Here is a 17,737-nt window from a genome sequence, read left to right on the forward strand (position 1 = left end):
TTTTAATGACTAGTGGCTTAATTTTTAAAACACTAAGAATCTATAAAAAGACAAAAATAACACTGTATGTTATTCAATAAAGAAGACAAATTAAGCCTCTGAGAAAAAGTCCTGCTAAAACAAATGTATTTTACAAATAATAAATAACAACAATTACATATACATGGGTAAATATAATTGATTAAATTGGTAAAACAAATTTAGAAAGTTAGCATATAAGATGCAATGATATGACCTATAATATCTGTTTATTTAAGAGAATATTACAAAATTGTGTAAACTTTTGGCTGGGAAATACCTAAGCACAAAACATTTGAATTAAAAATTAGTTCACTGGAAGTCATCTTGTTTATGATTACTGCTGAAAAATCATTTTGCATATATGATTTTATATTTAATAATTTGAGTTTCTTCTTCTGGGTTCCATATGCTACCTAAGATATTACAGTACAGATGAAAACCAAATATTTTTTAAATGGTTCTTGGAAATTCTTAAGAAATACATTTCATTTTCTTTTCCTCTACAAACACTGACATATTTTCATGAATAGTTATACAAAATAACATACCCCTTGCTAGTTCTTATTCTTTTTACTACTATTAATGTAAGAAATGTTCTAGATAGTAGAAATAGCAGGTTTTTTCCATATTATGTTGAAATCAATTTCGTAAGTTCAACAAAGTATCCAACAATTAAATCAGTCAAATACCTTTCAAGGAATGCATGGCTTGAGTAATGGAAATGACTAGGTAATTCAGGGAAAACTGACTGAGTGTGGACCAGAAGTACAAGACGATCTCTAAAAATAGCATCTTCCTTTATGTGACTGAGCTCTTTATCATTCAGCTCGGCACGGGACTTACCAGCTACCACCTCCAGGACCCTGGCTGCTACAGGACAGGGGCCAAGTGCCAGGGAGCACAGAGGAGGTGTGCCCACCTCTGTGGGGGAGCTTGGGAAGGCTTCCTGGAAGGCGGCTAACTGAATACCAGGCAACCCTGCTGCACAATCCTCTGTGACCCCCCGATTCTCTCAGCACCCACGGTTCTGCCAGCGCGTACCAGGGGCCTTTGTCAAAAGCTGTGCTCCAGTCCAGACGCATGTGAGTTCACTTCAATAAACCTCTACTGAGCCTACGATGTGCTAGGTCCTGGGCTGGGTATTTTAGAATCAAATTACTATATTCACAGAAGTTTTCTTTACCTGCTGTATAAACATGTTATAAGAAGATATTAAATTTTATCAAAATGTTTAATTTCCTCCAGAAAACTGTACAACTTCCTGCTTTCATTTCACAGTTCAGTTTTTGACGATATTAAATAAAAAAGAATAAAAATGAAAATATTATATTTATATATGTACATATGTAAGCATATATATATATAAATAAATTCCACTTTGAATTTTCCCTTAAATTTTTATTTATTGAAAAAAATTCTAGGAATTTGTAGAGAATAATGCTATAGAAAGGCTCTATGCTCTGAGATAAAAAAAAAAAAAAGCAATTTGCAAAATTATTTACTTTTTTTATATAAAGAGAAGTACTGCCCGGGTTTAATTATGCCTATTGACAGTCCTACCTGGCACAAGATTTATTTATCAAGCTCTGACCATGTGCAAGACATTATAGGACCACAAAGATGAACCTGACAGTACTCTCATTTTAGTAGGGAGACAGGCATGCACAGAAATAGCTGTAGGAAAATAATGAGAAACTGTTAATTTACTGTGTAAGGGACCATGCCAAGCACTTTTTGTTCTAACTCATCCAATATTATGAAGTAGGCAATGTTATCACTCCACTTTCGCCCCCGAGGAAATGAGGCAGTAAAACCACACAGCTAGTCGTGGTGAGAGCCCAGCTTAGAATTCAGAGTGTGGCCCCTCAGACCGAGTTTCTAACGTCGCAGACACAAGGGAGCGAGGGTAAGTGCACAAAACAGGGAAACATAAAGCACAGCGGGGTTCGAGGAAGACTGGTTGTCACTAGCGTGGAGGGCCAAAAGCAGATCTATGCCAGGCAACATGTCACCCGAGCCTCGGAGGACGGAGAAAAGGAAGGAAAAGGGAACATTATTTAGATAATATTATTGCTAAATTGGCCAAATTAAAGGATATTTCACCTCAAATCTTAATTGTATAACAGTTTAAAAGCAATGTCATTATAGTCTAGATCAAAGAACCAAAACTGCTATATCGAAATGCTACATGAACAGATTTTACTAAGAACTTAGAAAGACAGTCCTCTTACGATCGTCAGCCTTAGATCTTCCTGACTGTGAGCTCAACAAACTGCCTTTTCGACAGTAACGCAAGTATTAACCGACGCCCCACTCGTGTCGAAATAAACGTAAACTGAATCTAAGCTGAGATGGAGAGTAGGTAAATTTCATATGAATCTACCAGTTGTACATTTTAAAAGAAACTCATTTTTACTTTCTTCTTTAGCATAAAGTCATGAAAGGATTTACCTATTTTTTCAGGTTTGAGTAGCTTGAAAGAGACTGTTGAGGTTCCTTTGCCACCTGACTTGGTTGTGACAATAATGTCTCCTTTGTCATTTTTCGCTTGTCCCACTCGACACACTATTTTACTCGCAGACATCCATTCTGCCGTCAGGAGGCAATTATGTCCACAAATCGTCAGGCCTGGAAATGAAAGCATGCACACGACAAAGTTCAAAGGTAAGAACGACAAGACCTTAAACATGTATATTACATTAAAAATCCAGAAATAACATTTCCTTGTTCAATAGTTGTATTTATTAGTAAATATACCCAACATTATTTGTAAATATACTGTTGTCTTTATTCATTTTTTAATGTTTTTTCTCTAATATTTAAGATTTCTTTTATACCATATTTAAGTTTATTGAAACATCAGTGGAATAAGAAAATAACTGACCACATAATTATGTGTAGGCATTCCAGATTACTTTGACTATGAGAATCTTAAATTGCTTTTAGAGGTATTGGAAGGGAAATGACTGCTATTATTAGAAGTCTAAGTTATTAATGTTAGAATTTTAAAGCGTATTAATAAAATTTACATATCATTCCCTAAAAACATTCTGTATTCATCCATCTTCCTGAAAGTAATCTGCAGGTACTTTTTCTAGTGTTCAGTTACACTTTGTGTATGTCAGGCACAGCCTACGGTAAACACAGTGAAACGTTCCCAGGCATTACCAGATCATCTCACTTTTTCCATCCGCCTATGAATGGTAGTTCCCGCTGCCTTAGTGTCTTCCTAATGAAACTGTCACTACACTACATTCTGCTCTTACAGTAAACCCACACTCCCAAAATGTCACCTCATGTCACCTCCCCCATGCCGTGTAAATTAAAATTTAGGCAATAACCAAACAGGGAGGCACTAGTGAGTGAGGCATGTCCCCCAGGCAGAACACCAGGATTCCGCCACACTGGCCAGCTAATCTTCTCACTTATTTCCTTGGCATTTTCCATTTCTGTAAAACAAAGACCAACGTCATAAATATTTTATGGAGAAAATAAACTAGAACGTGTGTGGCATGGACCCAGACACTTCACACTTTCTCTTCTCTTTGGCTTTGCAGACTGCTCAGCAGTCAAGCTTGGCAAGTGCGATGTTTTTTCCAGATACCACAAACACCTCGACTAATGCCAAATCTGATTTTTTTGATGGAGGGAGAGATTCAAGTCATCTTTTATTCCAACTTGAAGTACTATTTAGTAAGATTGTTATACTAACCGTAAAGGAGTAAAAACTACTACATGTTTAAGATACATTTATGTTGCTTGAAATAATGAATTTTAGGGGTTTCCCCAAAACATCTATTATTTATTCATGTATGCAACCTTTGTTAATAATAGCATTTAAAGATTCCTTTGGGACTAAGTCATCCATCGGTATTTTTTTAATGTGCACAACACATTTTTAGATGTATTCATAATTTAAAATTATTTTTTCAAAAGGGGAATATCTTTGATATCTTTTCTTATAACCAATTTTTGCTATAAAAAATTTAAACAATTTAAGAGACTGAAAGGCTCTCCAAATGCCACCTCCCAAGAGAAATACTGCTGACACTTCAATGCACATTTGCTCAAGTAATTTTATGAATACATAAACCAGTCTAGATATTTTTTAAATAAATGCTTTAATATGTAATCTGCTTAACCACAGATGGCGGATATTTTGGTATCACTCCAGGTCAATACACAATTTAGTATTTTTAAATTTTTTAATATCAAAAAGATTCTTGCGATTTTAAATATAAACTCACTTCAGAAAAAAGAATAACTCAACAATTATATGTTAGGGCATAATATAAAGATACAAATAGTATCTTCATTAAAAAGAAAGAAGTCATTTCTAATATAAGTTCCTTGCAAGAGAACTATCCTAAGATTAAAACCAAGGAGTAGGAGCTAGTTCCGATATATCGACACAAAGTCTTAAAAACACGTTCACATGAGCAAACATGAGCGATATCCATGAAGGTACAAGTCAGCACAAACCACCCCAGAATAATTGTTTATTCATCTGGTCAAAGCTGTTTTCAAGAGTCCTCTGGTCTAGTATCTTATCTGCATTTTTACTCCAAAAAATTAATAATCAGCAAATAATCCAAACAGATTCAAATACATCATTTTGAATGTCATGAAAATAAAATCATTAACACCTATTTCTTGATTTCTTTAGCATATTTTTGCTAATTTACTTAACACTAAGAAATCTGCTTCATGAAGTATATTAATAATAATAGTACCTTTTTTAAAAAATAACTTGTAGAATTTCAAGTAAAGTACTTTTTATAATATTTTGCTTGGCTAATGTAGGTAACATTTGAATTTAAAACATTTAAATTATTTAGCAGATTAAGTTTTTGTTTTTTTGTTTTTTTTTTAAATGGTTTCTTGGCAATACATGAGGCAGGTTGTAAGGTGAACTAGCAAGGTAAAAGTAACACATATTTAGTCAAGTAAGAATAGTATTGCCTGAAGCTAAAATGTGATTAAAATTTACATAGACTAGTAACTGTCACGTCTGGGAGCTCACAACTGCCAGTTAAAATTTTGGGCATAACCTCCACCTGTATAGTAGATTTCCATGAATTCTGGGGAATTTTTCCACTTGGGTAAAGAAACATCTGGAACGAGCTATGTCAAAAACCAAGACATAGGATTATATAAGACTACATTTGCAAGAATAAATTTAAGCAACGTTTACTAAAGAATCAAAAACCATAGTTAGAGAAAACAATATAAAATGAGATGTACTTAAATAACACCAGCAAAAAGAAATAGCTGGGAAGTGCAAAACTCAGTTACTAAACATAGTTCTGAGATCCAATTCACTTTTTTTAAAGGATTTTCTGGACAGCCAAAACCCAATCTATCAACCAGCAGCTATAATTCAGGAAAAACAAGTTCTAACTCACAATCTCAAACACTTTACCAATGGGTCCCTCATCAGTTCAGAAATGAGTCAAGACAATGTCTGAGTCCAGAATAAATTTATGTGGGAAGCCGGACTACGCATTCGGTGGCACGCACGGGTTCTTCCCTTCCCCATCTGAGCGCGTCTGTGTACCCACAAGGGGAGCTCACACGCACAGAATCGTAACTGACCATAAAATTACATTAAAATTTGTTCTCCACCCTGGGTGTCCCGGACGCCCATCTGTATTTTAGAAAACAATGTGTAGGCTCCATCTTCAGAGACTAAGACTAAGCAGGCCAGAAAATGTATTTTTAAAGTCCAGGAGAGATGCAGACAAGCCAGGGCTGAGAGGCACTGGCAGACATGAATGCCTCAAGAACAGGCCAGCAGCAAAGGTCCCAAGTCATGCAGCTGGGGGAAGCACGCTATGCAAGCCAACATCCAAAAATATATGCACCGTGCCAACTGCACACATGGTGTTGTTCTATCATCCATGTCCTTGAGCTCAAACTCTACTAGAAGAGATAAAAAACACGAACAGATCCTAAAAACTAACTCTGGCTTGCTTTAAATGGGATGCACGGGTCACAGGGAGGATCTATGCCCAGCAAGTGGCACAAAGATAAGAGCCGAGTGGCGCCCAGCTCACCAGGAGATGGGGTTTAGATTTGCTTTAAGGAGCAGGAGAAGCACAATTCACAGAACACTTGAGAAAGAGCAGTTGTATAAGGGAAGGAAAACCAAAGAGAGCAAAAACACGGAGGTGGCTGTTTTGGCAATCTAAGGGATTGAAGCCGAGAAATCGGAGTGAATCTCAGCCACGGGAAACTTTCCAAAGGACTTAAAAGGCAATACAGGCCGGGCGCGGTGGCTCACACCTGTAATCCCAGCACTCTGGGAGGCTGAGATGGGAGGATCACTTGAGCTCTGGAGTTCAAGATCAGCCTGAGCAAGAGCAAGACCCCGTCTCTACTAAAAATAGAAAAATTGGGGGGAGAGGGGGGCAACGGCAACATACGTAACCTAAACATCTGCACCCCCATAATATGCTGAAATAAAAAAAAAAGAAAAAAAAAAGAAAAATTAGCTGGGCATGGTGGCATGCCTATGGTCCCAGCTACTCTGGAGGCTGAGGCAGGGGGATGGCTTGAGCCTAGGAGTGTGAGGTTGCTGTGAGCTATGATGATGCTACTGCACTCTACACAGGGTGACAGAGTGAGACCTTGCTCCCCGCCCCCGCCAAAAAAAAAAAGCAATATAGATAAGATTCGATAAAATAAAAAAATCAGAAAACCAAATAATTCCTTTATTTTTTTTCAGCTTGTTCTGTAGTGATCACAATTACGTTTTTCTACAGGTCTTACAAGGGACTTCACTATTTCAAAGTAAGACATCCTGTCTCACGCGCCCAACATACAAGTACGTTTGCCAGGGTGCATGGCAGCGTCCTTCCCTTACCTATGAGGTCAGTGGGGCCAGTGCCCAGGTTTTCTCCTCTGATTGTGACCTTCGTCCACGGTATTCCTTCATTTGGAGAGATACCTGTCACAAGGGGGGGCTGCCGCAATCGAGACATTGTGTTTCCTGGACTGAACTGGTAATCCAGTTACAGAAGCAACCTGCTAAAAAAGAAAGGAAAAAAGGATTAGTGCCAGCTGAGATAAGCATGGACAAAAAATATAAGAATGCTAGACTTTCAGTACCTAAATATAAAAAGTATGCTTAAACACATAGTTCTGAATTTTTTAGCTGTCATTTAGCCAATCAGCCAACATCTGCTGAACATTAAGTTACTTAAGTTACTAAGTGTTAAGTACTAATACTCTAGTTAGTATTGTGAGAAATATAAAAGAATAACAGAAAACTAAGCCCTTGGTTCTAAAAACTTTCTGTATAGTGGCAGATAGGACCTAATGGCACTATTTAGCTTCATGCCTACCTCTGCTGAATCCTAAATAGATACTAGGAACTATTAATATTTTACTATTCTACTCCCCAAGTTATTTAAGGAAGATACTCTGATTAATTATATGCAGAAAAATTAAAATACATTTATATTCCCATAGGTGTACTGAATCTCACCTCACCTCATATTTATGTAGTATAGCAACTCTTTTTTTTAATATGCTCCAATCAGTGCAGTACATTGACATTTCCACAAAACCTAGAATGTAGGTGTACAGGCACCAGCAAGAATTCGCTCACTGTTGTGAGTATAGTGGAGTTGGTACAAGGGCAGTTTCTAAGGTCAATAGACCTGTGTTCAGGTACTGGTGCTGCAATTTACTAATTCTGTACTAAATATCTGCCTTTTTGTATGTAAAACACTGCTAACAACAGAACCCATTTCATAAGGTTATTGTAAAGATTACGTAGGATAGTCCTTAGAAAGCACAGTACCTAGCATATAGCAGGCAATCAATAAATAACAAAACCTCACTAATAAACCCTACAGAGCCCAAGTGCTCAGGGCTTCAGGTGCCCCAGAAGGCAGGGCTGAGGCTCAGAGCAGAACAGTGAGAACCTTACAGACCATGAAGTTAGACACCTGGGCCCCACCTCCACCTTCAACAGTCAGGCGGGAGATCAGAAGCTTAGTCTCTGGGCCTGGCGCGGTGGCTCACACCTGTCATCCTAGCACTCCGGGAGGCTGAGGCGGGAGGATCGCTTGAGCCCAAGAGTTTGAGGTTGCTGTGAGGGAGGCTGACACCACAGCACTCTAGCCCAGGTGACAGAGTGAGACTCCATCTCAAAAAAAAAGTTTAATCTCTGAGGAAACCAAACAAGAGGACCAGGCCTCAGAGAGCCTTGCACAGCAGGGGTGTAGGGGGGCTGGGGCAGGGTAAACCTGGGCAGCAAGCCCCAGGGCCCCTCAGGCCTCCGCCCCCTCCTGCCCCCACAGGACTGTCCGCCTACACCACCCTGTCGGACAACTACCTTATCCTCCAGAGAAACTGAAGAGTCCTGGGGAAAAAAGGCCCAAAGATCCTGACAGGCAAGTGTCCCCCAAAAAAGGAAGGGCTGCTTGCCCCCACACCACCTGATGGAAAAGCTACTTAGAGGCAAACTCTGCCCACACACAAACGAAACCACATCAGCCCTTAACAGCCCCACCCGGAACCGCGGAGGGTGTGGGGGAGCACGTGGGGAAGCTCCCTTCTCCTTCCTAAAGGCTGGCTGAAAATGAACCGAGGCAGATCAACAGGCGAAAAAGGCATATAAATTGCTTTCACGTGCACAAGCGTGGGGGCCTCGCAGAAGGATGATCACCTAATAATGACCCCGTGAGGTCCAGATGCTCATATACCCTTCCTCAGGGGAAGGGTGGATGGGGGAAACGTGGCCATTTTGAGGGGTAGTAAATAATTTTTAAGAGGAAAAAAATGGGCCCTTTGCTCAGATAATAGTAATCCTCTTTGGAAACTGGATGGGATCTGAAAACAGACAACTGTTTGGACAAAGTTCATACGGGCTCCAGCTGTGAAGCTTGATTTTCAGTCTCTTGCTTTGTGATATGAGTTTTAATCTTCTCTGGTTAATGAAATTTCAGGGAGAAGATCAAAGGCAACAGTGTTCCTCTTTGATAGGTCCAGTTTCTAGATGGTAAGGAGACTTCGGAAAGCAGCCGCGTCCTGTGCTTTGGGAGAGACAGGAGCGGGGGGGACGTTGGAGAGACCTCGGGGCTGCTTCTTTAGTTCCGCATGTTAAAAACCGTATTAGAGTATCATTTTCTGAGCCCCAACACTGGACAGCCAAAAAGAGTCAAAAAAAAAAAAAAATGTGTAAGACAGAGATGGAAGACAGATAAACAAGAAAAAATCCAGAATTAAAACAGATATTGCAGGTATTATATGGGTTGAGTTATGCCCTGCCCCTCTCCAGCTGCCAAATTTCATATGTCGAAGTCCTCAGCCCCAGGACCTTGGAATGTGACTCTATTTGGAGACAGGGCTTTAAAGAGGTAATAAAGGTAAAATGAGACCATATGGGTGGGCCCTAACCTGACCGGTGTCCTTATCAGGAGAGGTATTTGGACACAAACAGCCCCAGAGGGAAGACGGCCACCTACAAGCCGGAGAGAAAGAGCTGGAATAGATCCTTCCCTCCTGGCCCTCAAAAGATACCAGCCTGCTGACGCCTTGATCTCACACTTCCAGCTTCCAGAATCATGAGAAATAAGTTTCTGTGGTTTAAGCCACGCAGTCTGGGGTACTTTGGCACGGCGGCCCTAGGAAATACAGCAAGTAACAGAAAAAAAACTTCAACAGTCTTACAAACTTTGATCCCAAATCAATATGTGCAGAGAGAGAAAGTTTTTATCCCTGAAAGAACTGGATGCCAGAATAGAAGCTCTTGAAACTTTCAAAAAGTCAAAAGAAACAAGATTTATATGGTCCTAATAAAGTAGGAACTGACCATTGGTTGAACCAAAGTTGTAATAAGGCCATGAAAGGCGGGTATGTGTTTGGGGAGCAGAAGAGGGGGGTGAAAAGGAGAATGATCACTTTTTATCTCCATAATAGGAGACTGACAGCTGATGTCTAAAACCGACTATCAGGAAATGTCAGATGAGATGAACAATCTGGAAACGTGGAGGTAGATCGCAGGAGAGAGCTAAATTAGTCTCGAGTATATCCTATAATTAAGTATCAGATTGGCCTCTATCCCTGGTTTCTAGGAAAGAGACTCTTAAATCCTTGGAAATTCCCCAGTAACAGGAGTGTCTTTGTAATTCATGAGTCTCCAGATCATACCTGAGGTTAGGCCAACAGGATGACCCAGAATCAGGGCTGGCCATGCCAGCAAGACCAAGTGATTAGAGGGCAGGAGCTTGAGCAAAGCTCTATCAAACCAACCTCCTCGGGAGAGGGGCTGGAGATGGAATTCAATCACCTGGGCAATTGTTTAATTCATCATGCCTACATCATTATTTAACACAAACACAATGGCAAAACAGAAGGTCCAGAAAGACATTATCACCCATCCAATGAACCCAATGAGACAACTCAAAAGTTATCCTGAGTTCCTCCGCTTCCCTGAGGCAGCCCCGAATCACACAATGGGAATCTTTCTGTCAGAATCAGAGTCAACTACTCCCCTCCACTCTACTGTTACTCTGCCAGTTAAGACCTTCCTCTTCTCCCCCTGGACTGCAACAGACTTCTACCTGGTTATGCCGCTCTATTATCTCCTCGCCGCAATCCACCCTCAGCAAACACTGGAGTTAGCCCTCCAAAACATAGATCTCATCAATATCATCCCTGCTTTTTAAAAAAGTTTTTTATGACATCCACGGCTCTGTGGTCTCCAGTGCTCACAGACGCCTTAGCGTCATGCTCAAAATCTGTCAAAACTAGACTCTTCCGCATTTCCTACTTCATCTCCGCCACTCCACTCACTCACCTGACACTCACCTCACAAGCCCGTTCACCTCTTATGAATCTGCCAAGTACTGTTCATCATGGTATCGTTTACCCTCTTTCCACAAAATACAAAGTCTTCCCAAGTTTGTTAAATCTTTGCTAATATTTCAAATCAAGCTTAAGTGTTACCTTCCCTAGGAAATCTCCCTGATCCCTCCTTCTATTAAGCTTCCACTACATAATTTTAATATTCCCTGTGTTAAATTTTTGAGATTGTGTTTGTGTTTCCTCTTTGATCAGTTGTTTAATCAATTCTATATTCCCAGCACCTGTTGTACGGTATGTGACACACAATAAGCACACCACACAGAGAAGTCAGACAGATGCTTTCCGAATGTTTCATGGTGCCAGAGGAACACTGGAATCAAAATAGGATAAAGAGGACAAGTGACAGTCAGGTGTAGAGGAATGGATGGGGAGGGGGCATGGGAAAAGGATTGGGATCGGGATAGACGTGCAAAAAAAGTCATGAATAAAAGACAAGTGAATACTACAGCATCAAAACAAAATACTTAAGATTAAATTTTACAAAGGAAGTCCAAAAGTTATATTTTGAAAACTACAAAACAGTGTTGAAAGAAATTACAGAGGACCCAATAAATGGATAGACATGGATAGGAAGACTTAAATATTGCTAAGATGGCTCTACTATCACGTTGATTTACAGATTCAATGCAATACCTATCAAATTTCCAGCTGGCTTTTTGTAGAAATCAACAAGCTATTCCTAAAATTCTATGGAAATGAGAAGGATTCAGAATAGCTAGAATAATCTTGAGAAAGAGAAACAAAGTTGGAGGATTCACCCTTCCCAATTTCAAAATTTACTACTAAGCTACATAATGAAGAAAGCATGGCCATGGCATAAGGACAGACATACAGATCAACAGCACAGAACCGAGAGTCCAGAAATAAACCCATTTATTTTAATGACCCGCAAAGTCAATAGATTTTTGAACAATAGAAAAAAATAACTTTTCAACAAATGGTGCCAGGACAACTCAACATTCACATGCAAAAGATTGGTGCTGAATCTCCTCCTTGTACCACTCACAAAAATTAATCTAAGCATGGAAGCTAAAACTTTAAAACTCTTCGAAGACATAGGAGTAAATCTGTCTAATCTTGGTTAGGCAAACCTTTCATAAATACACCACTAAAAGCACAGTAACAAAAGAAAAAACATAATTGCACTTGATCAAAATTTAAAACTTTTGTGCTTCAAAGGCTACCACTTAGAAAGTAAAAAGATAAACCACAGAATAGGAGAAAATATTTGTGAATCATATGTGAGACACCTGAATTCAGAATATATAATGAACTTTTATAACTCAGTAACTCAATAGTAAAAACAAATAACCCAAAGTAAAAATGGGCAAAGGATTTGAATAGACATTTCTCCAAAGAAGTTATAGAAATGGAAAAAAGGTACATGAAAAGATGCCAAATATTATTGACCCTCAAGGACATGCAAATCAAAACCACAATGAGATACCACTTCATGCCCACTAGGCTGGCTATAATCAAAAAGGCAAATAGTAATGTGTTGGCAAGGATATGGAAAAATTGGAACCTTATACATTGCTGGTGGGAATGCAAAAGGTGCAACTACTTTGGGAAACAGTTTGGCAGTTCCTTAAAAGGTTAAACATAGAGTTACTATATGATCCATCAATTCCACACCTAGGAATACACCCAAGAGAAATGAAAATATATGTCCACATAAAACTTGTCCATGAATGTTCATAGCAGTTTTAGTAATAACCAAAAAGTGGAACCAACCCAACAGTCCATCAACTGATGAATGATAAATAAAATGTGATATATCCATAAAATGGAAAATTACTTGGCATTAAAAAAGGATGAAGCACTGAACTGACACATGCCACACAATGAACCTTGAAAACATTATGCTAAATGAAAGAGCCAGTCAGAAGGGACCACGTACTGTATAATTCCATTCACATCTAAATGTCTGGAATAGGCAAATCTACGAAGAGAAAGCAGATTAGTGGTTTCCAAGGGCTGAGGCAAGTGGAGCGGAGGTTGGGAGGAAATGCAGAAACTGGTAATGAGTACGGATCTTTCTGTCATGATGAAAGCTCTAAAGCTGGGGTGATGGCTGCACAACTATGTGAATATACTGAAAAACCCTGAATTGTATGCTTTAAATGAGCGAACTGTATGGTATGTGAATAAAGCTGTTTTAAAAAAAATCCTTCAAATCGTAAGTTTATAGAGGAATGTAAAAGTTACGACACTTTAGGACTTCAAAATCATTCCCTCAGCAGGGAGCACTCGGTTCATCTGCGAGAACGCCCCAGGCCCGGGCACAGAGCAGCTGTGCAGTCAGAAAGCCAGTCTCTGGCCTGAGGAGTCAGAGGGTGGAGCCTGGGGCCAACTGAGCCGCGAGAGAGAGGAACAAAATCCTGGAGAGGAGGAAGCCACAAAGGCAGAAAGAGCATCACTGAAATCCTTGGCTGACCTGACTCCAGCTGGTTCTAGGGCTGAGGCAGGGCAAAGACAAGGTAAGCCTGAAACACTGCTGCCCCAGGAAGGAAGGACTCAAAGAAGCGGGGTGCACGTCAGAAGGGTACGGGGGCCAGGCTGGAGGGGCCTCCACTGTCCACATCCGAGACAATCTGAGCACCAAAAAATTAACGATAGTAATAGATTGTAATATACTTACTTGAAAAAAGGGAGTCTATCCTAATAAGTCAATGAACAAATCTATGAGGGAGAAAAAGCTCTCCCTTAGTATAGAATGTCAACTAATATATACAGAAATAATTATACCAGTAGAAATTATCAATGGGTCCTAAAACTAGTGAGTGTCTGATTTAAAAAATAGAATACTAACACAGTCTCAAAGCATCTCCCTGCAGGTAATTAACTACAAAGGGGAAAACAGTAATTTTATAAAGAAAATACCTGACAGACATCACCTTAACCAAATGAACAAATCGAAAGTCACCAGTGTTAAAACAAATATGTACGTGTTTCTTGATATGATACACAGAGAAGGATCTAACATCATGTCTGTGAAGCTGCTGTCAAAAATAGTAAGAATCTGTTGCTCCATGAATTAGTATTAAACGTGTTTTGGGACAGAATTTGTCTTAAGAGTTTTACAGAGCTTTGCCCTGAAAGAACATGGGAACGTGTTGGTTTGCATTTCGAATGCTGTTACACTCGGAAGTGCGTCTCTGAAAGGCAGTAGCGGCTGTATCCCACGAGGCGCCGCGTTTCTCAGACCTAAAAGAATTGGATTTGCTTTGTAAAGCACAAGTGAATCTGTTAAAAACTATAGGCTGAGAGCTGACGATGGAGTGCCCTCCAGAACAAACAGCTTCCCGGAAACGACAGCTTCCCGAATGGCCAAAAGCAAAGCTTTTGTTTAAACCACTCTAGACTACCTGTCTCCATTCACAATAACCTAATAAACATGGAGCTTACATATCTCTGTTTAACCCCTCTGTTTAAATGATAAACTTACCTTAGAATTTAGAAATTAACCTTTGAAAGACTTTGTAACCATTTGCTCACGTAAACAGAATTAGTTAAAGAATCTGTAGAAGCCTTCTGTAAAAGCCTTTTGAAAATCTGTTAACCTGAGAGGAACTACCTGTTGTTATGTAAATCTGTTACCCCTGACAATTGTTCACTATTTCCTATAAGTTACCATGTAAGACCTCATTCGGGGCTTTTTGAGACCAACGGAGAGGTCTGAGCCCCCTGAGCTCCCGCTTTGCCTATAATCTTTATAAACTTATAAAACTATATCTTTGTCTCACTGTATTCTTTCATTTCTTCCATTTTCCATTTCTCTCTATTATTTTCTTATCCCTTGCAACTCTACCAGAGGGACCCGGTTTTTTGCAGGGAACACTGGCCACGTTCCCCGCAAGAATCATCAGACAAAACTAAATTAAGAGACATTCTGTAAAATAATTAGCCTGTACTCTTTGAAAATAGCAAGATCAAGAAAAATTTTAAAAAGGCCTTAGAACTATTCTATGTTAAAGGACTCTTACAACTAAATGTAATATACGATACTGGATGGATTCTAGAACAGAAAAAAATGTTTCTAGAATGTACATATTTAGAAAAATTGTCACCATCTGTATTTGAACTTTGGATTAGACAGCATGGTATTAATGTTAAATCTTCTAGTTTTGATAACTGTACTGTGGTAATACAAGAGAATGCCCTTCTTCTGCATAACTACACACTGAATTATTTAGCAGTAAAGGAATGATGTTGCACCTTATTTTCAAAGGGTTCAAAAAATACACAGACAGATGGACAGAATGATAAAGCAAACAGGGCAAAAAGTAAATGATTGGTGGGTCTGGCTGAAGGGTTTACAGGATTTGTTACTGACCAAAATGAAAAAGCGAGAGGTTTACAGGAGTTACTTTTACTATTCTTGAAAGTTTTCTATAAGTCTGAAGTTATATCAAAACAAAAAGTTATCAAATATAATGCTCTGATAATATTTTGAAATAAAGCACAAATACACCACATGAACATTCTCCTGCTTATCAGTAGATAAGGCCCACTGTTAGTCAAAATCAAAAGATAAATATTTATTTTCACATCTGACGTTTGCAAAATGTACAAATGAGCAATAAATAAACTGATATTAACTAGACACCCTAGGTGATTTAATAGTTAAATTTACATAAAATTATATGGAACAGACCACTGTTAGCTCTTTAGACATGCTTCTACATGCAGATAAGAGTAGAAAGCTTATTTTGAGAATGTGCATGAAAACTATTATAAATTGGTAACATAAAATTTAGGATGGTAATACATATTAATAAAAACTTATGGGGAAGCAAAGACATATTTCAACACAAAGTTCCCACAACTGCTTTAATAAATAGACACCATTTTGCCCCAAAGGTACCATAACACTGCAGGGAAAAAAATTTGGATAATTAACCTGTCTCATTAACTTGTTGTCTTGACTTTTTTAATGTGAGACTTGGTTTTCAAAAAATTATCATTTTGTTAGAAATAAATAAATTCCTTTCTACCTGCAAGAACAAAGGGGGACAGCTTCACACAAGGACAATATGACAATGCCCTTCAACAAAGTTTTAGATCTTTTTTAATTTAAATTTTACCTCTTTAAGTAATATAGTCACATGGTACTCTGAATTTATTTTAATGAACAAAAAAGCATGTCCAAGCTGTAAGTCTCTGAATTAGGCCTTGACAGAACAAGCTCAAAAACTTAACATTTATGAATAGTTTGGAACCTGACATCTAAATCTGGTCTGGCATTGACAAATAAAAATGCTTGTTTACTTAGAGCCTCCTCCCTGAAACTGTTTTCCATCTGTAAACAAGGAGGCTGAATGAAATCATCTCTCAGGCACCTTTTAGTTCTCATTTCTAGGATAGTCCTATAGAACAAAGTTTTTAAATTCAGTAACTATTGTTATGACTATAGAAAGTGGCACGCCCTAGCTTTTCACAATTAAACTAAACAATAATAAAGGCATGTTATTCATTGTAAAATTTCTATATGTATTATAAAATGTTTCTACTCTATCATTATTAGATTCTCAGTTAAGACAATTGCATGGCCTACTGATTTTTCTTTACCATCATAAGCAATATATCTACAGATTAGTGAATAATCTAATTAGAGGAATAAATTATTCCTCTTCTTTTCAAAAGTTATACTACAAAAACTAAGCTATAAAACTTTTGACAGATAATCTTTGTTAATGAATTACTAAAAGTAAACCATAGTAATAATTCGCCAAGATGAAACTTCACAATTACTTATGTTCCAAAACAAACCATAAGATTTTTCATTTTCCCTCATTTTATTAAATATATAAAAAGGAAGAAACAGAACTAGAGACAGATGACTGGGAGAAAGAGGAAGAGGAGAAAGGACACAACAGGTAAAAATTCTTGTACTATAGCTTGAAAATTCTCATTTAATTAAAAACAAAAGCAATAAATTTGGAAGAGATGCCTAAAACAAACACAATAAGGCATTTTGTGTTATATCACAGAAACAAAACCTACAGATCTTATAATTTCCTCAGTGTGGTAAGGCACGCATTTTCCATATTTATCTCGCATATAAAGTCTACAAAAATGCTGGTGAGAGCAAAAGATTTATAAAATGAACCAAAAAATAGCTTTTTAAAAAACCTTCACAAAACACTTTGAAAATATTCACCAAACGAAATATGCATACATTTTTGTATGTAACTCAGAAGTTAGTAAATAGTTCCACAAAGCTTAAACAATAACACCAAAGTGGTTATGCATTAATAATTTTAAAAGGCTACATTTAAAATCCTTTTGAAAACAACTGTTTAATCTTGCCATGTTATAACTTTAACAGTATTAAGTCAGAACCTATTCAAACTGAAAGAGATCAAGCCAGAGAGTTCGAGTGACTTGCGTGGGAGGTGCAATGTCTGTGTGTTCCACGACACCACAGATGGAATTTAAAAGTCAGCAAAACAAAATAAATTAACATGTTTAAGTGTTTTATCACCAAATCTAGTAGGAAATTCATTACTGATAAAAATGTAGTTATGAGAATTTACTGGGAATGCAAACATAAAGGTTTTCAAGTTAATGGCTTATCTTACTGCACATGCCATTAAAAAACTAAACTAAAATTTGATATAAAAGAAAATGAACTACTTTTCAACCTGAGATTGTTCTTCACTGTACCATCCTTTGGTACATCTATAAATCTTTTTTCTCAAAATAATGAAATTAAGAATTATTTTCTAAGTGGAGCAATGGAATATTGGGGGGGCAAAAAATGGAAACCTAGTTTATCCAAAAATTACCCATCAGTAACATCTTCATCAACCTAAATTTGACTACAGAGTATCTC

At 38.1% G+C, this 17,737-nt stretch overlaps 1 protein-coding gene across 3 annotated transcripts in view; it reads right to left on the reverse strand.

The window, feature by feature from the left end:
* Positions 1–7,046, reverse strand: part of EXOC2 (exocyst complex component 2) — a 156,617-nt gene extending 149,571 nt beyond the window's left edge. For 2 of the 3 annotated variants that reach the window (XM_012660126.1, XM_012660124.1), the window contains exons 1-2: positions 6,887–7,046; positions 2,473–2,649 (exon numbers count right to left, since the gene is read on the reverse strand). In XM_012660126.1, the coding sequence (XP_012515580.1) occupies positions 2,473–2,649; positions 6,887–7,004 (295 nt within the window). In that variant the 5' untranslated portion in view covers positions 7,005–7,046. Of the gene's footprint in view, positions 1–2,472; positions 2,650–6,886 lie in introns of those variants that run through there. The other variant, XM_012660125.1, reaches the window with a different exon arrangement.
* Between the last annotated feature and the right edge of the window lie 10,691 nt (positions 7,047–17,737).

Source organism: Propithecus coquereli, unplaced genomic scaffold (genome assembly GCF_000956105.1).
Source record: "Propithecus coquereli isolate 6110/MARCELLA unplaced genomic scaffold, Pcoq_1.0 Scaffold657, whole genome shotgun sequence".
Classification (NCBI taxonomy): Eukaryota; Metazoa; Chordata; class Mammalia; order Primates; family Indriidae; genus Propithecus; species Propithecus coquereli.